Source organism: Humulus lupulus, chromosome 3 (genome assembly GCF_963169125.1).
Source record: "Humulus lupulus chromosome 3, drHumLupu1.1, whole genome shotgun sequence".
Lineage (NCBI taxonomy): Eukaryota > Viridiplantae > Streptophyta > Magnoliopsida > Rosales > Cannabaceae > Humulus > Humulus lupulus.
This window is the reverse complement of record NC_084795.1, coordinates 35,043,905-35,067,101: the sequence shown is the minus strand read 5'-3', so window position 1 is coordinate 35,067,101 and position 23,197 is coordinate 35,043,905. Positions and strand designations below refer to the sequence as shown.

Genomic DNA, 23,197 nt, shown 5'->3' with positions numbered 1-23,197 from the left:
GAGCCTGCTAGAGCAGAAGGTCCTGGACCTCAAAACCCTGAGACTGAGCCCAGGGTCTTTCTCGAGGAGACCACTCCGGAAGTGGAACAGCTCAAGGAAGCAATAAGCGTTTTCCAAGAGGAGATGATTCAATTCAATGCTTGGTAGGAGTTTTTCGCCAAGGAAATGGCCGGGCAGAAGGCTACATTCGAGCAACAAAAACAAGAGATGGATGTCAGGAGTGAAGAAATTAGGCGACGACAGGAGGAGGCCGACCGACGACATCGTGAGGCTGCACTTGCTCTAGAAGCAGTCACTCAGCTGACCCAGGCCAATGCCCAGACCGCAGCACGAGGAGCAGCCACACAGAGAGCAAGGAATAATAATGCGGGATGGAGGACCGTTGGCAAAGCCAATTCTCGGGGACCGGACAGAAGTAGGAGTAACCCCCTTGGTCGGGAGGATGATGGGGTCCACTCCAAAACTGCCTCGACACAAAGGGAGAACTCTAGAACTCCCTCTAGGAGCCACTGATTAGAAACTTCTAGATCAGGAAGTCACCAGTCGGGCAGTAAGAAGACTCCACCCAGGCAGGATCAGAACAGGACTCCTCAAGATAAGAAGACTTTGCAGTTTAAAGATTGACATGGTCGTGATGAGGCATATAACCATCATACTAATCGGTCAAAGGATAAAGAAGGCAACAACCCACAAGGAGGAAAAGACTGCCCGGGACGTACCGAAAAGCCTCCACTACATCCCGGCCAGCAACGTAGTGGGAGAGAGCAAGTCCCGCCCAGTAAGCCTTCTGAAAAGTCTAAGAGCACAGTGTTTGATCTGTTAGGAGGACGCACTACCCGGAAGGATTTAAGGGATGTCATCAGTGACAAGAGAAGGATCGTCCCAGTCGAAGGGCGAGATCTGAACCTCTCTGCCAGTCAAGTAGAAATACTTTACGACAGTGCGCCAGATAGGAATCCCCGGCCAGGCGGTCAAGACCTTGAGCCCCCGACGGTCGCCCCAGCCATCCAAGCCTAGCTTGATGCGCTAACGGCTGCAGTTCAGGGTTTGTCAAAATGACCTTCCGCAATGGATCCAGTAGACCACAGGAGTGCCAGTCCATTTTGTGCCCGAATCAGAGCAGCCCAGCCACCGGCAAAATATAAAGCGTCGCCGTTGGCAGTATATACAGAAAAGGCAGATCCCATAAGGCATGTTGGGAAATTTCAAGACCAAATGGAGCTGCTCGGGGTGAGTGACGATTATCGTTGTAGAGTTTTCCCTACTACGTTGTCTGATACTGCCCAGGAATGGTATTGGAAATTTAAGCCAAATTCCATTACCTCTTGGGAAAATTTCAGGAAAGAGTTCTGTAGACAGTTTAACGCTGCTCAGACTCCTCCAGTTTATGCCAACCACTTAGCTGACATCAAACAAGGCAAGGATGAATCCCTAAAGAATTATATACAGAGATTCATAAGAGAGGCCAACCGAGCAACTGCTGTCGGTGACGAGGGGAAGATGGTTGCCATATCCTCTTGGATAACTTATCGGAGCCCTTTGTGGGATAGTATACATCGCAATCCAATTTCAACACTCCAACAATTTCTAGACCGAGCAGACAGATATATGAAATTGGATGACGTGATTGAGAAAGAGGAGAAAGGCATAAACAATCTAGGCGGATCAACTGACCCTCCTAAGAATGGAGGAAATGGTCAAAATGGTGGAAAGAAACGTAGAAATAACAGGGCTGACCACCATGAAGAAATGAAGGCTAAGTCGGGTCCGAACGATAAGCTGACCAAGTATGAACCTCGGTTCACCAATTACACCACTCTTTCGGTCAACCGGGCATAAATATATCTCGCAAATCATCAAGAGGTTCCCTACCGGAAACCCCCACCCATCAGGAAGGAGATGAGTAAAAGAGACATGAATAAGTTCTGTTGTTTCCATGGAGACTATGGTCACGACACAAATGAATGCAATCATCTCAAAGATGAGATAGAGTTTCTTCTCCGGTCGGAAAAGTTAAAAAAGTATCGAGCAAAGAAAACCCAAGGAGAAGGAAGCAACAACAATCCTGGGTTCAAGCGACAGCAGTCTCCACCCTTGCAACCCGAGCCTGTGGACTTCACTTCAGACACTATATGCGGGGGACCACATTTGGCTGGGGATAGTAATAAAGCAAGGGAAAGATATGCTCGAACACTTCGACATGAGTTGGATGAAACATCAAGATCAGAGGTCATGACTGTAGATGTAATGCCCCAAATTTCCTAATAAGGTTTAGGACCTTGATTAGGAGGCCGGGAGGGCCATAATTGATGTATTATGTTATTAAATGATTATATGCATGTTTAGGTGTATTAAATATGCATGTGAACCCATTTCTGATTAATTGGGTGATTTTCATATTTTGGGTATTTCAGGCATATTTGGCATATACGTGGTATATGTGTGGTGCTTCTTTATTATTTGGTTATGCTAGGGTTACTCAACATGAGACGATCCTAGGAGGTAAGCTAGTGAGAAAGTCACAACAAGATTTATACTTGACTCGGAGTGAGTCAAGGGGTATTTAGCATTACTGGGTTATTGGGTAATGGGAATAAATATTTGATGATAAATTGAGAGTTAATAAGATCAGGGAAAAATTCTGAAAGTTTTGACTATTTTTCCCCTGGGGACGTTGTAACGCCCTGGTTACCCCAGAACAGTTACGGTGAACGGTGAACCGGAAATTTAACTCGCTACCCGAGTCATTTGGTTAAAAACGTGCTTCTAAGTGTTATTAACAGGCTAAGGTAGAAAACCAATCAAAAGGAAATGATATATTTTATTTAAAACATAAAACTGTTCATAGGCCCATCAAAATGTTTACAAGTTATTTACATCTCAAAATGGTCATTATTGTTTCAAATTTACAAATTCGCCGACCTAAGCGGCAAAAATAGGGTAAACCCCTTAGTTCCTCTGAGAACACCTTGGTCGTGGTGGTCAAGCGGATGCATATGTACGCAGCACCACCTAAGCTCTCCACTCAAGGCTGGGTGAGCTTTTCTTTCCTTTTACCTGCACCACATAGCACCCATGAGCCAAGGCCCAGCAAGAAAACACAATATATCATGAATATAGTATCAACAATGATCATAATCATCATTCAGGACTTTCAGTCCAAAATAGATGAGTGACAGTCGCAAAAGTCACTAAGGTGGGTTCTGTTTCCCTCTAGCCATGTGTCGATAGGGTCACCGGGGCTTTACAAATAAATGATCATTTCACTAGCTTAAACAGGATAGGTGCATGATGACTAGTCACCAACATAACCTACCTCATGACCATAGAGTCATAACCATGGGATTCCGCTCCCTAGCCATGTGACAAGCTGTCACCTAGGCCTTTGGCCCTGGCTCTGAGTAACTAGTCTTAGACTAGTCAAGCGCTTATAAGTTTCATCGAACTTAGGGTCAGTCCAGCATCAATGCTCCCAGAGTCATTCAACGCTGATATCGATTAGATCTAATCTTTAATCGGCCCTGCGTTCAGGACGCTTATGCCGTTTCTGACTCACAGGTCAGTAATATGCGACTAGTGCCGTCCCTAACTAATCAGTGCCATACACAAGTAAGCAAGCTCTGCTAAGCATTTAATATGCAATCAATGTCCACATTTATCAACCAACATGCCTAAAAAACAATCATGCTTGTCATATATACGGGGTGCAATTTTCTTACCTCAGGTTCGAGCGAGAAATAATATAAGAACGACCCTTGAGAAAGATCAACCTTTAGATTCCTTAGTGGTCACCTAGTCATAACCAATTAGAAACCATTAATAAAGTAAATCAATGAATGGTTCACAATCTAAAACCACACTCTTGGGATCAATTCCACACTCTCGAGACTCTCAATCTACTCAAACGGGGTAAAGGAACCAACCCCCGAGCCTTAAAAACCATCCCGAGCCCTAAAAATGACATCCCCTGAAATTGGCCTAGCGCTGGGGCGCTGCCCATTGGCGCTGGGGCACTGACCCAAGGTAGAGAGGCCCTAGCCTCTGCCCTGCATAGCGCTTGGGCGCCAGGACTGGCGCTAGGGTGCCAGCTTCAGACCAGCAACATCCCTGTTTTTCCCTCCTTGCGATTCCCCTTGAAACCAACCTTCCAAACCAATCCCAAACCTTACCAAAACATCCAATTCAACCCCTAAACTTCATCTACATCATACCCTCATCAAAACCCAAGCATCCAAACCCAAAAATTCCCATTGATTCCAACTATCCATATCAAAATCCATAGGCTGAAAACTATAAGAAAAACAGAGAAACTCTTGAAATTCATGGATAATATCTTACCTTAAACTGGTTTTGAATCCCCTTCAATGGATGAATCAAGTTTATAACCTCCAAACCTTGATTTCCTATCTTAATTCTTCAATTTGGGACCAAAAATTCCAAAGGAAGATAGAGGGAAGATGATGTACGTGAAGAAGAAGTGAAGGCTCTGTTTTGTTCTGAATGTTTCTACAGCCAACCAAGTCATACATATCTCAAGCCAAATGACCTTAATGCCCCTAGGTCAAATAAAAGTTTATAAAAACTCCCACGGGTAAAATCATCATTTCCAACCTATTTCATTAATCATAGTTAACACCCTCCAATTCCCGCTATTCTCAATATTCCCAAATACCACTAATTCATATCCCATTACCCTTTAATTCCCGGCAACGCTCTAATCATTAAATCACCCCGAGACTCACCCCGAGCCTCGAACTTAATCCCGTTATGACTAAACTGCTACTTACTATTCAAAGATTGTCTCATGCCGAATAGCTCGAACAAATCTACATTATAATGTGGCCTCAACAATATATCACCGACATGTATACAATTATACAATTACGCCCTCAATGGGCCAAATTACTAAAATACCCCTGTCATGAAATGTGGACCCACATGCATGTATTTAACATCATATTATAATATAATTCACATAAACATACATATAATCATTTAATGGCATAATAAATCAATTATGGCCCTCCCAGCCTACTAATCCAGCCATTAAACCACATTAGGGATTTCAGGGCATTACAAACATTTTTGGGACCCCGAGCGTTAGGATTTGTTTGAGGCTACTTAAGCTTGAAGTAACCTGTTAAGAAATAAAAAGAACGTTCAAAACGTTCTATCTCCTTCGAAGTTTCATTTTCGTTTCCCGATCGCATTTTCGAAGAAAACTTGAGTTCTAGGACTCGGATTTAAGCAAGGATCGAGGCATAGCGATCCTAGGGAAGAGTAGAAGCTTATTAGCCCAAGGATTTAGTTGGGAAACAACTCAATCGGAGGTAATTCAAGTTTTAAATTCTATGTTTTTAAAGTTTTTAAGCTTGAATTGAATTTTGTCTTTTGATGAGTTTTTGGATGATTTGAGACTTGGGTTTTAATGGTTTTGGATGAATATAATGATCGGGAACTTTGATTTTGGGATTTGGAGATGTTTGGATAGGATTTTGGAAGGTTTTTAAAAGAGGAAAATCGTGGTTTTGGCTGGGTTTCAAGGTGGGGTCGTGGCCCTGTTCTTGGGCATCGCGGCCTGAGCTTGGTGCAGGTGGGCGGTGGAGTTGAAGAGCCTGGGGGCCGAGGCGCTTGGGAAGGAGGGTCGCGGCACTTAGTGCAGGTGCTTGGCTGGCACCTCTGATATGGCTGGGGACCGCAGCTCAGAGAGATGGGGTCACGACGCTTGAGGGCATTTGTGGCCGAAGTGATGTTTTGATCATGGGAACTCAAACCTTAGGCCTCGGGATCGTTCCTACTACCCGGTTTAGTGGGATTTGACGTCCCGGAGGCTAGGTCTTGGTTCGGGAACCTTTATTATTCATTTTGATGAGGTTTTATATTATGTTTGTGACTAGGTTATCACTAGAGGCTTAAAATCAGGATCGTGCTTGTGGCTCGTTTATTAGTAACCTGTGCTTGGACCAAAGGTAAGAAAACTACACCCCGTAGGTGATGCATGAGAAACATGTGGTTATGGAATGCCATAAATGTCAAATATGAGAATGATCAAAGCTTGAGTCTCTGTGTTTGTGCATGATCCTAATTATGCTAGCAATTGTTAAGTAAGCATGTTGAATGTCCTATATTTGGATATTTGACATATGATATATGCCTGGTAGTAAAGCTATAAATGTGGGCTAGCCTGGCCCAGCCCACATTTTCGTGCCTCCGATAAATTCAGGCCGGGCCAGGCCGACCCATTTTTGAAAGAGTAGGCCCAGCACGGTCCATGTCGTTCCGTGCTCGTGCCGTGTCGGGCCCAAGTCGGGCCGACCCACTTTCCTTATTCGGGCCAGCCCACTTTCTATATTCGGGCCCAAATTTGGGCCCACTTTATTATTGCCAAAAAATGTGAGGATGGAGAATTGAACCCTCCACCTCCTCTTTAACCATTAATGAACTTACCACCAAACCAAATACATTTCTTTGTTTAAATTATAATTTTAGATATTTTTATATACTTTTTAACAATATTTTACACAAAATTATATCAAAAATAATTATTATAATTTTAATACCTACTAATAAATGCTAACAAATTTAACTCACAAATCTTAAAATAAATTAATATAATTATTAAAATATAAACATTGAGAAAAATAAGACTTCTATTATCATTTTAATTTATTAATAATTGACAAATAAAAATTTATTATGATTATTAATGTCAAAATATCGGGCTTTTTATTGTGTCGTGCTTTCGGACTAGTTTGTTCGTGCTTTCGTGTCGTGCCTTTGGGCTTGTCGTGCCGTGCCGTGCTCAGGCCCATGTTGTGCCGTGCCAATTTTCAATTCGTGTCGTGCCTGGCCCAGACACATATTTTTTTGTGTCGTGTCATGCTCGTGCCCGTGCCGGTTTCATGCCGTGCTAGAAAGCCCGGTCCGTATTTACAGCTCTACTTGATAGCATTGCTTACTTGTGCGTGGCACTGACTTACTAGTCAGAATCGGCAATGGTGTCAGAACTAGCTGTAAATCCCAGAGTCAGGGCCAGAAAGCCCAGGTGGCCGTATCATCACATGGCTAAGGGTGCAAATCCCATGTTAGTGACATACTTCTCAATCACTCATTTGATTAGGGCTATAAGCCCCAGCATTGTTATCAGAACCTCAAGTGTTAAATCACTCATTTGATTAGGGCTCTAAGACCTAACATGGTTATTAGAATCTCAAGTGTTAAATCACTCATTTGATTAGGGCTATAAGCCCCAACATGGTTATCAGAACCACCAGTGTTAAATCACTCATCTGATTAGGGTTGACTTGATAGTCATCCACTCAGGAGGGTAGGATTTCTTATCCTGGATACCCCCCAGCATGGTTATCGAAACCACCAATGTTAAATCACTCACCTGATTAGGATTGACTTGATAGTCATCCACTCAGGAAGGCAGGATTTCTTATCCTGGATACCCCATCACTATCTGAACTTATTTGCATGCGTGATTAAGGCTATTATTGCTAGGCATGCACACTATGATTTGGTAACATGTTATTATTGTTCATGAACATATTGAGTTTTCTTGCTGGGTTTTGGCTCACAGGTTCTATGTGGTGCAGGTAAAGGCAAAAGAAAGTTGGACCATCCTTGAGTTGGAGAGCTTAGGTGACGATGTGTACATATGTGGCTGCTCGACCGCCACGGCCGAGGGTTTAAAGAGGAACTAGGGTTAAAACCCTATTTTGCTGCTTAGGTCGGCTGGTTGTAAATATTTTGTTGTAATAAACCGTTAAATTATATTTTTGGCATCCCAATGTATATATTAAACGTTTTAGTGAAACGTTATATCTTAACCAAAAATTTTAATCCTAAACTGATAAACATACTTAGTCACACTTTTATGGCCAAATGACTCGATTAACGAGTTTAGCACTGTTTAAAATGCACACCGTAACGGTCCCTGGAGTTTAGGGCGTTACAGTAGAGGAGCGGCCTCCAAAGAATCTACGGTACGAAAGTGAGTCTCTCACTTTTACTGAAGATGATGCTCGACATGTGAGGTATCCTCGTAATGACCCGCTCGTCATTACAGTCCAAATTGTGAACATGAAGGTGAAGAGATGTCTAGTTGACATGGGAAATTATGTGGATATTATTTACAAGTCGTCTTTCGAAAAGATGAAATTATCCATCAATGACTTGAAGCCATGCTCTCAAGTTATTTACGAATTTACTGGAGAAGGATTGTCACTGGCCGGAACAATCAAATTACCGGTCACAGCAGGAGACGCTCCTAGACACGAGACAATCATGACGAAGTTTTTGATAGTAGATTGTCCGTCGGCTTACAATGTGGTGATTGGTCGACCACTACTCACAGCCTTACATGCGTCAGTTTCTATATGGCACCTTTCCATGAAGTTCCCCACCAGTGCAGGACTAGGTTGTGTCCGGGGAGACCAAAGAGAAGCTAGAGAGTGTTATAATGCTTCGATAGTTAAGGCGCGGAAGGGAGCTAAGGAGAATAATATGATTGTGTGTGTAGATAGAGAAGAAGTAGATGAGATGTATATCAACCCACATAGCATTGTGATTGTAGCTGACCAGGAGAAAGTTTTAATAGTTACCAACCAAGAAAGTAATTTTGGTTTCAATGAGCAACAGGCCCCATCCGGTGATGAAGTCACCAAATAGGGTGTTGCCCAAAGCGAGGGAATGGACATTGATCCTAGCTTTGGGGATTTGGAGAGTGAAGTAGGACCAATGTAGGACTTAGAGGAGGTCCCAATAGATGAAAACGAACCGACCAGAGTGGTCAAAGTTGGGAAGAAGTTAAAGTTGGAAGTGAGAGCACAGCTAGTAGAATTTTTGCGAAGGAATCAAGATGTCTTCACCTGGTCTCACAAGGATATGGTGGGTATCTCACCAATTGTGATCAGCCACGTGCTCAACGCGGATGAAAGTTACCCAGCAGTGCAGCAGAAGAGAAGATTTCTTGACAAGGAACGAGCGAAGGCTCTGAAAGAAGAAGTCGAGCGACTGAAGAAAAATGGGTTCATAAGGGAGGCTTATTACCCCACCTGGGTTTCTAACCCAGTATTAGTGCCCAAGTCCAATGGGAAGTGGAGGACTTGCGTGGACTTCACCGATCTGAATAAAGCATGTCCCAAGGACTGTTTTCCCTTGCCCAAGATAGACTAGTTGGTTGACGCGACTTCTGGTCATGAAACTTTGTCATTCATGGACACTTACTCAGGCTATAATCAGATAAGTATGCACCCTCCCGACGAGGAGCATACCAGCTTCCGAAGAGATGAAGGATTGTACTGTTATAAGGTTATGCCATTTAGCTTGAAGAACGCAGGGGCCACCTACCTGCGTTTAGTGAATGACATGTTTTGTGACTTAATCGGCAAAAACATGGAGGTGCACGTAGATGATATGCTGGTCAAGTCAAAGGAAGCTGAAGAGCATGTACGAGATTTGGAGGAATACTTTGCAGTGCTTAGATTGTACCGCATGAAGCTGAACCCCCTCAAATGCTCGTTTGGAGTAAGTTCTAGAAAGTTTCTAGGATTTATAGTTAACTCGTGAGGGATAGAAGCCAATCCTGAGAAGATTAAGGCACTCATGGAAATGAAGTCTCCAACCAGAACCAAAGATGTACAGAGCTTGACTGGGCGGATTGCTGCTCTAAGTAGGTTTATTTCCAAATCAACGAATAAGTGTGCACCATTTTTTAACCTACTAAGGGGAAGCAAGAAGTTTGATTGGACAAAAGAATGCGAGCAGGCATTCCAAGCCGTAAAAAGACATTTGACTCAACCTCCAGTTTTATCAAAGCCCATTGATGGAGAAGACCTTTTCGTTTATTTATTAGTCACAGGGCATGCTGTCAGTGCTGCTCTAATACGAGAGGAAGATAAAGTGCAGCATTCGGTTTACTACGTCAGCTAGTAGGGGTAGAGTCAAGGTACCCTATGATCGAGAAGCTAGCGTACTGTTTGGTGCTTGCATCTCGCAAATTATGGCCATACTTTCAGGCACATCCCATAATGGCGCTTACCGACCAGTCCTTACGCTAGGTCTTACAAAAGCCAGAGACATTTGGTCATTTGCTTAAATGGGTTGTCGAATTAGGCCAATTCGAGATCAAGTATCAGCCCCGATCAGCCATCAAAGGGCAAGCTCTAGCGAACTTCATTGCCGAATGCACCGGAATTCCTGATGTTCCCGACGAAACAGAAAATGTAGCTGGGCAGAGAAATGTCTTCCCTACCTGGAAACTCTATGTGAATGGGTCTTTGAATGAGCATCATGTAGGGGTCGGACTTATATTGATCACACCGGAGCAACATCGGATCCACTACGCATTAAGGTTTAGATTCAATGCCTCTAATAATGAGGCAGAATATGAAGCCCTGTTAGCAGGATTACGCTTGGCTAGGGATGTACACGCTCGATCAATCCAAGTTAATAGTGATTCTCAGTTGGTGGTTTATCAAATTTTGGGAGAATATCAGGCGAGAGGTTTGCGTATGGTGGCATACTTAAATAAAGCCAAGAACTTGTTAGTACAATTTGAAGAGTACACGATCAAGTTAATGCCATGAGAGCAGAACTCCAATGCAGATGCCTTGGCAAAATTAGCCAGTGCGAAGGATGCTGACACTCTGAATGTAGTACCAGTTGAATACTTAGCGAGTCCAAGTATTACCGAGTAGGAAGCAATGTCAATTACTGTGGCTGACACTTGGATGACACCCATCATCACGTACCTCGAGCAAGGGACTTTACCAGAGAACCGCAATGATGCCAAGAGGACGATGAGATAGGCTGCTTGGTATGTCATGATGGAGGGGGTGTTATATAGAAGAGGGTATTCTATGCCACTGCTAAGGGGTGTGACACCCGACCAGTCGAAGAACCTATTAGCTGAAGTACACGAGGGATTTTGCGGAGATCACGCTGGGGGGCAAAGTCTATCTAAAAAGATTTTACGACAAGGATTTTTCTGGCCTACAATGAACGAGGACTCCATTGAATATGTGAAGAAATGTGATAAGTGTAAGAGATTCTCTAAGATACCCAGGGCACCTCCAAATATTTTAAAACAAATGCAGAGTCCCTGGCCCTTTGCAGTATGGGCCATAGATCTGATCTGAAGGCTACCTAAAGGAAAAGGAGGAGTGCAGTTCGTAGTTGTTGCTGTGGATTATTTTACTAAGTGGACTGAAGTTGAACCATTAGCCACAATCACGTCAAAGAAAGTGTTAGATTTTGTGGTGAAGAATATCATATGTCGCTATGGACTGCCGAAAAAGATAGTATCTGATAATGGTACACAATTTGATAGTGATCTATTTACCGATTTTTGTGCTAGGCATGGTATTACGAAGTGCTTCTCCTTGGTGGCTCACCCACAAGCAAATGGGAAAGTGGAAGCCGTGAATAAAACATTAAAAGACACCCTTAAGAAACGTCTCGAACTAGTTAAAGGGTGTTGGGCGGAAGAGTTGCCGGAAGTTCTTTGGTCATATAGAACCATTGCTCGGACAGCGACGGGCTATACCCCTTTTTCCTTGGCATATGGTTATGAAGCTATGATACTAGTCGAGATCGACCCTCCTTCCCATCGAAGAAGCACTTACAACCAGGACGAAAACAATCAATTATTGGCTGAATCTTTGGATTTTATTGAGGAAAGGCGAGAAAAAGGCCAGCATAAAGGTTGCTGCTCATCAACAAAAGGTGGCCCGTTATTTCAATTCCAGAGTTAAAGATCAAAATTTCCAGGTTGGAGATTTGGTTCTTAGAAGAGTGTTCATCAAAGACTCATGAGCTAGAGTGCTGGGACCAAATTGGGAAGGGCCGTATCAGATCGAGCAAGTCTTGTCACCAAGCACTTACAAACTTTCCAGGCTAAATGGTGAACTGATCAGAAACTACTGGAATGGCGAGCACCTTACGAAATATTATCAATAAATATCACTTGCACAGTGGTAGCTTATTTTCAAGTGCTTTACTTGTTATTTAAGTATGTTTATGATCTGGTTATTTGCTGACCATTCGTTTGTTTTTAAACAATTTTTGTTTGTTTGAGACTCATTACTAGACACGTTTTGTCCTTTTTCAAATTGATGAGTAAATAAGAGACTATGCGCAGCATAGTCGATTCTTGCTACAATTATGCTTATGTGTTAATTTTTCGAACAGTGCTTAACTGATCGGCAAAATCGGGCGGTGTTCAACTGCTCGGTATGTTCAAACAATGTTCAACTGCTTGGACATTTTCTGTATATTCAATGTGTTTCACGAGTAGTAACTGCTCGAACAGATCCGGTACAGTAGCAAGTGACCAAGGATCTTACGACCCTCGATCACTTGGGAGGAACATGGGGTATACTGGTGATTAATTCAACACATGCAATGAGAGCATGAAGTAAGATATTTGTTTTTAGGCTGACTTGTAAGTTTTTAAAGTAAAAAAAGTCCATTAAGCTAACTTGTTTATCAAAGCTTAAGTAACTTGTCATATTTTAAAATACCACCAAGTTAAAAAGCAAATATTCGTGTGAAATAAAACATTAAGCTCATAAAATGTTAGAGCAATAAGAGTGTGAGAAAGTATACTTAGTAGGGACTTACGAAATGTCTAGAATTTCTAAGTTAGGAAACTAAGTACTCATGCGAAAATATAAGGCATATATCAGAGTGACTTTACTATTCACAAAAAACTTATAGTGTTTTAAGTCTAAAAAGACTTAGAATGTTAGCAAAGAAAAGTAAACTATAAATGCCAACAGCTCGGCCATACAAGCAAAATATAATAACTATTGCATAGTAAAATATCTTTGCAAAATTATAAGTAAAATAAGTAAATTGCCGGCTAGAGATAAGCTTCTATTGGTCGGATAGGAGACTATCTGGTCGGCTAAAGCATGGTCACTGGTCTAGTAAACTGCTGTCAAGTTGATCAACACCGTCCTCGGCGTCGGGGACATCCTCCGGCTGGAATGATAAAGCAGGAGAAGCAGGCACGACCCCAGCTGGATTGGCTGCCTCCTCAACGGCCTTTGCTTCCCATTTGGCAAGCTCTTCTGCCCTGGACTCCTCTGAGAAAAGTCAAGGTTGAGGGGCTTGTTCAACTTCCATATCTGGTAGAAGCAGTTGAAACAAATCTCCTCATAGTGAGCAAGATCAGCTTCTTTTTCTTGTTTCAGCTCCTCATTCTCACAAGTCATTTTCTCCAACTGATCAGTCAACATTTTGTTGGTTTGGATTTGTTTTTCGTTCTCATCAGCCAACTCTCTTAAAGATCCATCCCACTTGGCAATGGTCTTCTCCGTTTGCTCGACCTTGGATCGAAGATCCCCTTCAGATGTGGTTAAAGTTTCAATCTTGGCTTGGGCTTCCACCAATTGATCATTCGAGACTTTGATCAATTCTTTATAGTCAACTGCTCGACGTTGGGCATAACTGACAGTGATAAGACCTTTAAATAAATAACATAAACATATTAAAATAAGAATGATCAATGAGAAGGTAAATGTTTCTGATAAGATACTTACACTCATAATCTGAGTGAGGCCTTTGTGAAGGACGACTTCGATGCTCTCTCGGGGTAAAGTCTCGAATGTTTGAGTTGTAGTTGCATGGTGAAGAGTATGGTCTAATAACTCTTTGTCATATTCACCAACAACGTGAAGAGGCTCACTTAAGCAAGTTGGCTGAGTGGTTTATAGACTAACAGAAAGGGGAAGTGATGAAGGAGCCAAACGTACGACTGGCTGGTCGAATGGATTTCCCTGGATGTGTGGCGTGGTCTTTATAGCCTTGCTTGGAGGAGTTGAGCTGCTACCTTCTCCAGTCTTCCTCTTTTGAGCGGGGGTGTTGAATTGCTTAAACATTGTTGGATCTGCATAAAAGAAAAGCATAAAGTGAGTTAGTAGAGGCAACAAGTGAACGTATGAGGAAAGTAAAACTTTGCATATTCATCACGAAGTCCAATTATGATTACTATCAGCAAGACCTGAGTTCAGAATTTTGCTAAGAAACTCATCTTCATCCTCCGACGATGAGCTGTCCTCTCTATGGGACTCGATACTTTTGCCTTTTCCTGGTTTGACAGGGAAGGCGGGTCGGCGAGGGTGTTCACAATAAGGCTCTATAATAAGAGAACCACCTGGTCGGCGTGGATGAGGGGATGGAATAGGAGAAAACTGGTCGGTCACTACTTCAGTGTCAGCATTGGACTGATCAGTTGTTTCTGTTTCATCAGTCGTACTACCCTCGACAATATCTTGATTGTTTGGTAACAATCCCACCATTCGGAGATTCTCTAAGGAGACTAACTGTTCGACATCCTTTTCATCTAAAGGCATGTTGGCAAGTTCTTCTACTTGAGAGTGCATTTCCCTGGTTGGGAGAGGATGATCAAAAGGACCGACATATGTGAAAGCAGATTATTGGCTTTAATGTCTGTAATGAGGAAGTATTATGTATAATACTTCCTAGGATTTGATTTGTGGGCTATACCATGGAGGTACTTAACCCCTTTTTGCTTATGAAAGAGGTGGAAAAAACCTGTGTTCTTATGGCAAGGGTTAGTCCTAAAATCAAATAAATAGTGTACCTCACGAGGACTAGGCGGGTTCCAACCCTGGAACTGGTAGAGAATGTATAGGGCAGACAAGGCTTGTATCCCATTTGGAGCAATCTGAAAGGGAGACACATTGAAATAATCTGCTATTGATCTGAAGAAAGGATGCAAAGGGATTGTAGCTCCTGCATATATACGATACTTTGACTAGGCGCAATAGGCTTTACCAGGATTGTTGGCTCTTTGGTTCAGGCGTGGGCATATCACATTCACTCCTTCCAAACCCAAAGCTTCGATATGTTTATCAAACATTTTAGAGTGTAGCTTAGAAGGTTTAGCTATAAACTAGGAAGGTGCAACGCTTTCTTTATTCCTCAGCCTACATGATGTGGTCTATTGAATTTCTGTGGTGAATGTTTGGGTATCTTTTCTCCTGGATTTTCCAGTTTTTTGAGCTTGCACAGGCTTTGAAGAGGCTTCAGTCTCAGCTTCCCCTAATAGAGTTCCTCTCTCACAGGGAACACTATCTACCACCTTTTGTGTTGCTCTACGAGCAACTTGAGGATCTTGTTCTTGAGGGAACCGATTAGACTACTTCACCCTCATCGATTGGTTTTGGTGTTGCTGCTTAAGAAACTGATCTTCGTGAAGAAAATATAAGGCCGACCGCGGGAGGATTCTCTTAAGATGACGGAGACGGTCTTCATGAGTTCGTTTGCTAGGAGACTTTGAGAAAGAATCATTGCTCGAAGGAATGTCCCTTGAAGCGGGAGCTGAGGAATCGGAGTCTGTTTGATTGTCACCTCCCCTATAGCCGAAGTGATTCATCTACAAAAAAAATAAGAGGATGTGAGTAAACCAAACAGAGAATGAATGAATGAAAGCAAAAAATATATACATTACTTTGTGAAAAATAATTTATTTGAGGAAAGGAGTCAATCTTCCCCAAAGAAAATATTTAGGGAAGTTGTGTGCCCAAGGGGTTGTGTCGTGCATGCCTGAGTGAATGTAACGCATGGTCGAGGGGCTAGGAGGGCCGTGTATCCAAGCAGCTCGAGGGGCACATCGAGAGGCCAAAGGCAGGTGCCCAAGCGGGTCCGCGCGCATCCGAAGGCTGATGCGCGTTCGAGGAGGCAGGTGTGTCTGAGAAGGTAGGTGCCCGAGCGGGTCTGCGCACATCCGAAGCCTGGTGCACACCGAGGAGCTCCGTGTGACTGAGTGGATCTGTGCGTATCCGAGAGCCACGTCAAGGAGCTACTGACAGGAGCGCGTCCGAGGAGGTAGGTGCCCGAGTGGGTCCGCATGAGTCCGAAGGCTGGTGCATCCGAAGAGCAGCTGCGAGTGCCTCTGAGGAGGCAGGCATCCGAGGGGCTACTGACTAAGTGTCTGAGGAGATGCTGGGATGGTGTCCGAGTAGCTGGTCACGCCGAGGAGCCAGGCATCCAAGATGTGGTGTCCGAGGAGCGACTGGGCTGGTGCAACCGAGAGGATAACATACCCAAGGAATGGTGTCCGAGGAGTAAGGGCATAGGTCCGAGTGGCCTAAATGGCTAGAAGTGGCCAAGGTTATGGGTTTGATGGGCTAAAAGGGAAACCTATTTTCTTGATTTTGAACTAGGCAAACAAGATCAAAAAGTGGAATTTCAAGAGTTCAACAAGTCTCATAGGGATTTCATATGTTCTTCTTAAACCCATGAACCTAGAGTTAAAATGTGTGGTGGGAAATCATTTTTCTTTCAAAATTTCATGAAATTGAAAGAAAAATTGACTAACCCAAAGCATAAACTACACTATATTAGCCACAAAGTCTTTATCCTGCCAAGATTCATCATGAAAAAATCCAAGAATGTTGTTTCACAATGGGGTTTCGGCATTGAGTTTCTTAGACAAGTTTTTGTGTAATTTTTTTTTTAAAGTTTACAAAGCTTAAAAATAAAGATGAAGAAATGGAAGCTTACCCAAATGTGTTGAAGAGCCCTTGATTCCTTGAGAAAGCTTGGAGTTGCTTGAGGAACTTGAAACACCTTGGAAGAAGGAGGAGGGTTCAGCCAAGAGAAAAGGAAGAGATTTTTTATTTTTGCTTGTGGAAGTCTTGACCAAATCGTGACTCTATTTAAAAAAGGAGAAGGGAGACTCCTGACTCACCTGAAAACCCTTGGTATTATACTCACCTGAAACCCTTGGTATTCTCTCTCCCACGATTTCAAGCAAGTAACTGCCATTTTCATGACTGAGACGTTTTATAATTTAAAAAAAGGTAGGAGAATGTCAAAGGTTATTTTGGGAGTTTTGGGACACAGTAATTGTTAAATTTACTGCGGATCCTTGCTAAGAGTAGGAAAATTTTATCATATGAGAAAATCATATAATAAACTTGGGGGGCAAATGTTATCCCCAAATATTTATATTTAATGACGTGGTAATTGGATAGATACATGTCAGTTGATAACATACTTTTATCAATGTGTTGACTAAGGAAATGAGAAAGGTTGAGACCAGATATGTGTCATGCATGATCAGGGATGAAACATGGCCGACCAGAGGTATGCTTGCCTTAGTCGACCAGAGTGCCGACCAGAGCTATGCTTTCCCTAGCCAACTAGAGTGTTTCACGCTCAATTCTGTGCCCATGCCGACCAGATGTTTGGCATTATCTTAGCTGACCAGTTATCTCAGAAGTTATCATCTAGGTGACTCTTCGGTCAGTAATCGCTTCAACCCGAATCATTCGCAACTGCTGTGGGAATATCTTAAACATCCCGGAATAATAGTTATATTGATGTAATTTTTTTGTTATTCATTAATTAAAGTTGTTGAAAAAATCAAGGACCCCGTCAAAGCGGGATATTTCTGATGTACGATCCATGAGCCTATAAATAAATGGCTCATGGCATTATTGGGGGGATTCTGGGAGTATTTTTTACTAAACGTTTAGAGAGAGACACACTGTATCTTTTCACTTGCACTTGAGAAACTCAGTTGACTCAAGTTCATCTGATCTCAAGTGTAGGCCAAATATATCACAACTCCAAGTGGATTAGGCTATTATCAACAAATTGGGGCTGAACCACTATAAAAATTACTTGTGTTATTTACTTTCTATTCAAGGTTATTGTCATTTTTGCGTCTACTCGCAGTTGGCCAAAATCGTGGTAAAATATAATGTTTGATTGATTAAATAAGTGTTACAATAGATAACTATTTAATCTAGTGGGGGAATGTTATATTATTTATATTATAATGTAATATTATATTATTTTATAATATAATATTTTAGATTAAATAAATGTGACAAAGAGTGTCACATATTGTAACATAGAATAGAGAGTTATAATATTTAGATATATGTGAATATCCAAATATGTACTATATTTGGTGTTACAAATTCAGTCACAAATTTGTAACTTCCAAATATTACTCAATAATGTGTAGATTTTATGTTACACATTTGAGATTGGATTTCATAAAGCCATAATGAAATATGGTTGTTGGAGACATGTTTTTAACTCTCAATATGTATTTGGAGGTTATAAAATCATGTGGGAAAAGATTTGGGACGTTTTGGAAAATGATATTTTTTGTCCTGAAAACAGGCTGTGGCCGCGGCCATTGTCATTCCCTGGCTACAGCCTGGGGGACAGAGGCTAGTGGCTGCAGCCACTGATAATTCTGGCCGCGGTCAATGAGGCTGACAACCAACTTGGTTTTTCAGTTTTTTCCAAATTGAACGGTTCTAACATCCCAAATAACTCTCAAATGTCCATCTTAATTCCATAAACATCCAATTAAACATTGGTAACAGCCATGGGAGTTGAGGGAATTTGAAATTCAAAGGGTATCTCAAACTCTATAAATAGGAGCCTAATGCTCACTTGTAAGACACACCATTTTCCATCCACAAAGCACTTGGCTGGAAAATACACCATAGAGGCTTGATAATTCTAGAGAGCTATTTCCTAGAGAGATCCCTTAGTGCTTAGAGAATAGGGTGAAATAAGCTTTTGGACAAAGGTTTTGAACCTTGTTCAAGTTGGTGATCCTCATTACTCTACACTTTGGTTGTGTGAGAGTTTGTTTTTGCATTGATCTTTTCATTATGTTGTTCTTCTTGTATTATTATTGTATTGAGTTTGTAATCCTCTTCTTCTAATTCTATTTACATATTTATTGGTATCTTTTGTTTTAGAGTTTTAGTTCTAATAATTCTCTTCTTTCTCTCATTTCTACATTTACTTGTATTGTTGGTCATTTTTTTGATGAATAAGCCATTATATTACTCAAAAAACAAACCAATATAGCCACCACTTGTACACCCAATACATATACAATAACCCACAGCACTCAGCCGGGTTAACAGCCCAAACCAATCATCCCTGATATCTGACTAGTACAGATCAAAGCAACCTGGTAAAAAAAACTCTATCTTTCCTAGAAGCTTTACAAGGAAATACACTAAGCAATCGAAATTTACAATCACTTTGAATTCTACTAACTGTATGATGCACTTGCCACAACTTTTGATTCCAAAGCACATCATTTCTTACTCTCCAAAGGTGGTACACTGTCGCAGCAAGACAGGAGAAGAATATACTTTTATATGTACTTGACACATGCTTGGCATGAGAAATGCAATGCAGGAGCCTGTGGAGATTGATGGACTGTGCATTCCAATGAAGACAGCCTTTGATAGCCTCTAAACACCTCTTGATGTATGTACACTTGAAAAAGAGATGGTCTATGTCTTCATTCTCTGCTCCACACAGCAAACAAACCAGATCAATATTAGAATTATATCTAGCTATTCGATTCTTTGTGTGCATCCGTTCCCACATGACTAACCACATGATAAAACGATGTTTGGGAGTGATAAGTCTATCCCAAACAAATTTCCTCCACGGGACTCGGACTTCAGGAGAAACCAGCAGATTTACACCAAGTTTTATATGATATCTCTGTGATAAGAATGAATCAGAAGAGATTTTTGCTTTAAAGCAATCCTTCACAGCTACTAAGCGCTTCCAGTACCAACTACAATCTGCGGGACACTTGTAATCCCACCAATTCTTATCCATCAGATAAACGCTATTAATCCACTTAACAAAAAGGTTATCTTTCTTTTTGGCAATTGCCCAAACATACTTTCCCATGGCAGCTAAATTCCAATCATGTAATCGCCGAAAGCCCAATCCACCAGCCGCCCTTGATGAGCAAGTATACTCCCAAGCAATCAATCCTGGTATATGGGAGTCTGAGATACCTTTCCAAAGAAAAGCCCTACAAATTGCTTCAACATCTTTTATCAATTTCTTTGGTAGAATCATTATCTGAGCCCAATCTGAATGAATTGAGATAAGGACTGAATTGATCAAGGTCACTCTCCCCATATAAGATAGATTCCGAGTGCTCCAAGAACGAATCCTACTAGTCATCTTCTCCAAGATGCCTTGACAATCTGCTGCAGAAATTCGTTTAGAGCATATAGGTATCCCGAGGTAACTGAAAGGCAGGTGACTTCGAGTGAATCCAGAAGCTGCCAGCACTCTATCTATAACAGCATCAAATATTCCATGACAGTAGATAGCAGTTTTCTCAGCATTAGGAAGCAAACCCGAAGAAGAAGAGAACAGCTTCAAACCCCTCAACATAAGCATTATTGAAACAAAATCTCCATTGCAAAAGATAAGGAGGTCGTCCGCAAAACATAAGTGATTCAACTTCAGATTTGAACATTTATTATGGTACTTGAACCCAGGTAATGACCCCACCTTACTCATAATTCGGGACAAGTATTCCAACCCAATCACAAACAACAAGGGGGAGATGGGATCTCCTTGTCTAAGTCCTCTTTTTGATGCAAAGAACCCCTGTAAAGAGCCATTGAGAAGCAAGGAAAACTTGGGAGTTGTTACACATGCCATTATTAAATCTGAAAAAGATTGAGGAAACTCAAAAGCCTTGAGCATCTCTTCAATGAACCCCCATTCTATTGTGTCATAAGCTTTCCTTAAGTCAATTTTTATCATACAGCTAGGTTTGCAATTGCTCCGCCCATATAATCTCACCAAATCCTGACACACCATGATATTATGGGCAATATATCTTCCATGTACAAAACCCCCCTGGTTCTCAGCAATTAAGTCAGGCAAAATTTGTCTCAATCTCGCGAAAATCACTTTCGATGCAGCCTTATATATCACATTGCAACACGAGATAGGCCGAAAATCACTCACACTTCGCGGACAACTGCTCTTAGGAATAAGAGTAATGGTAGTTGTATTAATTGCCTTAAGAATTCTTCCTGATCTCAAAAAGGACAGAACAGCAGATACCACATCTGAACCAACCAATTCCCAATTATCTTGATAAAAACAACTTCCAAAACCATCCGGACCTGGAGCCTTCAAACCAGGGATAGAGAAAATAGCTTCTTTGATCTCCTGAGCTGTGTACTCGGTTTCAAGTCTGCTGGAATGCACCTCAGAAACTTTTGGCCCAAGGTTGATTATACACTTCTTCACCCGATGTCTGTTCTGCATCTCAGATCCAAGGAGCTGATGATAATACTGTAAAAAAGCTTCCTGAACAGTAAGAGGAGTATCACACCAGACCCCCTGCGCATCCTCTATTGAAAAAATTATGTTCTGATTTCTCCTTGCCCTCAGTGAAGCATGAAATATTGCTGTGTTTTCATCTCCATTTTTAGCCCAAGAAACTTTTGCTTTCTGAGCTAAGAAGAGAGAATAAGCCTTGTAAACTTTAGCATATTTGTCCCGAGCCACTTGTTCCTCATTCTGTAAACAAGAGTTTTGGGGATCTTTATTCACTTCTTCCTGCAAAAACACCAATTCCTCCTTTGCTATCATTTATGCTTTGTGAATCTCATGAAAACCTTCCTTATTAATGCACTTAAGAATTTGTTTTAAGCGTTTAAGTTTTACTGTCAGCTTATACATCTCCGTGCCCTCAACTCCTTCCTGCCAACACTTAGCAATTCGCTCACCAAAATCATCTGCATCCTTCCACATTCGAAAATATCGAAATGGGTTCTTGCCACTAATCACATCCTGATAAAGAAAGACCAATATGGGGCTGTGATCAAAGCATCCCTCAGGTAAAAAGTTAGCCTCCGAATACTAAAAGCACTCTGTCCATTGAGGATTAACTAAAGCTCTATCTAGCTTAGAGAAAACTCGATCCTCTGGCTTCTGCTTATTATTCCAGGTATAAAAAATCCCAGAGTATTTCAGGTCTTCCAAGTTACACTTTTCCACACAATCTCGAAAATCTTGAGTAGGACTTTTAGTAGATCCTTTTCCCACTCTTTCATTGCTAAACAGAATATCATTAAAATCCCCCATAACTATCCAAGGCCCCTGAATTTGCATTGAAATCTCTTCCAAATCCATCCAAAGTTGGGCTCTCTTCTTATCTTCATTAAATCCATACACAAAAGTAACCTCAAATCTGTCTTGTTTCTGTCTTGGGTGCACAACACAGTGAATTACTTGAGCTGTACATAAGCTAATATTAACAGTAAACAAACTTGGCAGCCATGCAACAACTATCCTCCCTTTATCAAGCCAAGGATTATTATTTGTAAAACACCAATTCGAAAAAAGATTAGAGTATAGACAACCCATGTTTTTATTCTTAACCTTCGTCTCAAGGAGACTCACTAGCCCAGCTCTTCTTGAACAAATCAATTGCTTGATTTCTCGATGTTTTTGATGGCTATTGATCCCCCTAACATTCCAACACAATATCTTATCCATTAGAAGTAGAGGGATCTCCCCCCTCTTCCCTAAGACAAATTAAAGTCTCCTGCTCCTGACTATTCAGTATATCAAACCTATTATCCACCTTAGTCTTAACAGGAATAACTTCTTTTTTCTATTCTTTTCCCTTTCTCAACTCTTTGAAAACCCTCCTTATCTACACTTGGTACCAATTTCTCCATGTTATTCACTTTTGCTTTAGGCACCCATTGTTGCTTCTCTACTTCCTTCTCTGTGATCTTCTTCCTACACTGCTTAGTCTCATGCCCCAAACCGGAACAACTATAACAAACAAGAGGTAGCCATTCATATTTCACTTCCAACTCAATATCCCGATCGAACTCATCTGTAAATGAAATTGAGTTAGGAAATTCCTGAGCAAACTCAACCTCTATTAGCACACGAGGATACAGCAATCTATCCCTGTGCTTGGTTATATTATCAACTTGTAGAGGTTTGCCAATCTGCCCAACTATTTTGAATAAGGATTTCTCCCCCCAATATTTGATGTCCAAACCCTGTAATTGAATCCAAGTCGGCACACTAGTAATGTCATCCTTAGAGAAATCATCTATCGGGTTCCAAGGTTTCATAACCACTGGTTTCCGATCAAAGAAAATATATCCTCCCTGTAAGACCTGATCTCTCTGCTCCATATTCTGGAATCTAATGATAAAGATCCCCTTAGCAATCAAACCCACCTTAACCACAACCTCTTTCCACATTCTTCTTGCAAAACCATCAAGTATGTGTAGTGGCGGATTGACTCCCATTACAAAACAGACTATTGATGGCTGCCAGTAGCTTACCTCTTCAGCAATATCATCAAAACTAATTT

The 23,197-nt window shown here is 41.6% G+C and overlaps 1 protein-coding gene across 1 annotated transcript; it reads left to right on the top strand.

Annotated features, from left to right (window-relative positions):
• The first annotated feature begins 8,292 nt into the window (after positions 1–8,292).
• LOC133823896 (uncharacterized) lies at positions 8,293–10,595 on the top strand. The gene is made up of 2 exons (XM_062256750.1): positions 8,293–8,656; positions 10,123–10,595. The coding sequence occupies exons 1-2, from the start codon at positions 8,293–8,295 to the stop codon at positions 10,593–10,595; spliced, it is 837 nt and encodes a 278-aa protein (XP_062112734.1).
• The last annotated feature ends 12,602 nt before the right edge of the window (positions 10,596–23,197 follow it).

Bases quoted from the DNA above. Each gene is read 5' to 3' on its own strand.
- LOC133823896 (XM_062256750.1), top strand. From the start codon at position 8,293: ATGACGAAGTTTTTGATAGTAGATTGTCCGTCGGCTTACAATGTGGTG. The intron at 8,657-10,122 runs GTGATGAAGTCA...TTGTCGAATTAG, and splicing joins TGAGCAACAGGCCCCATCCG to GCCAATTCGAGATCAAGTAT.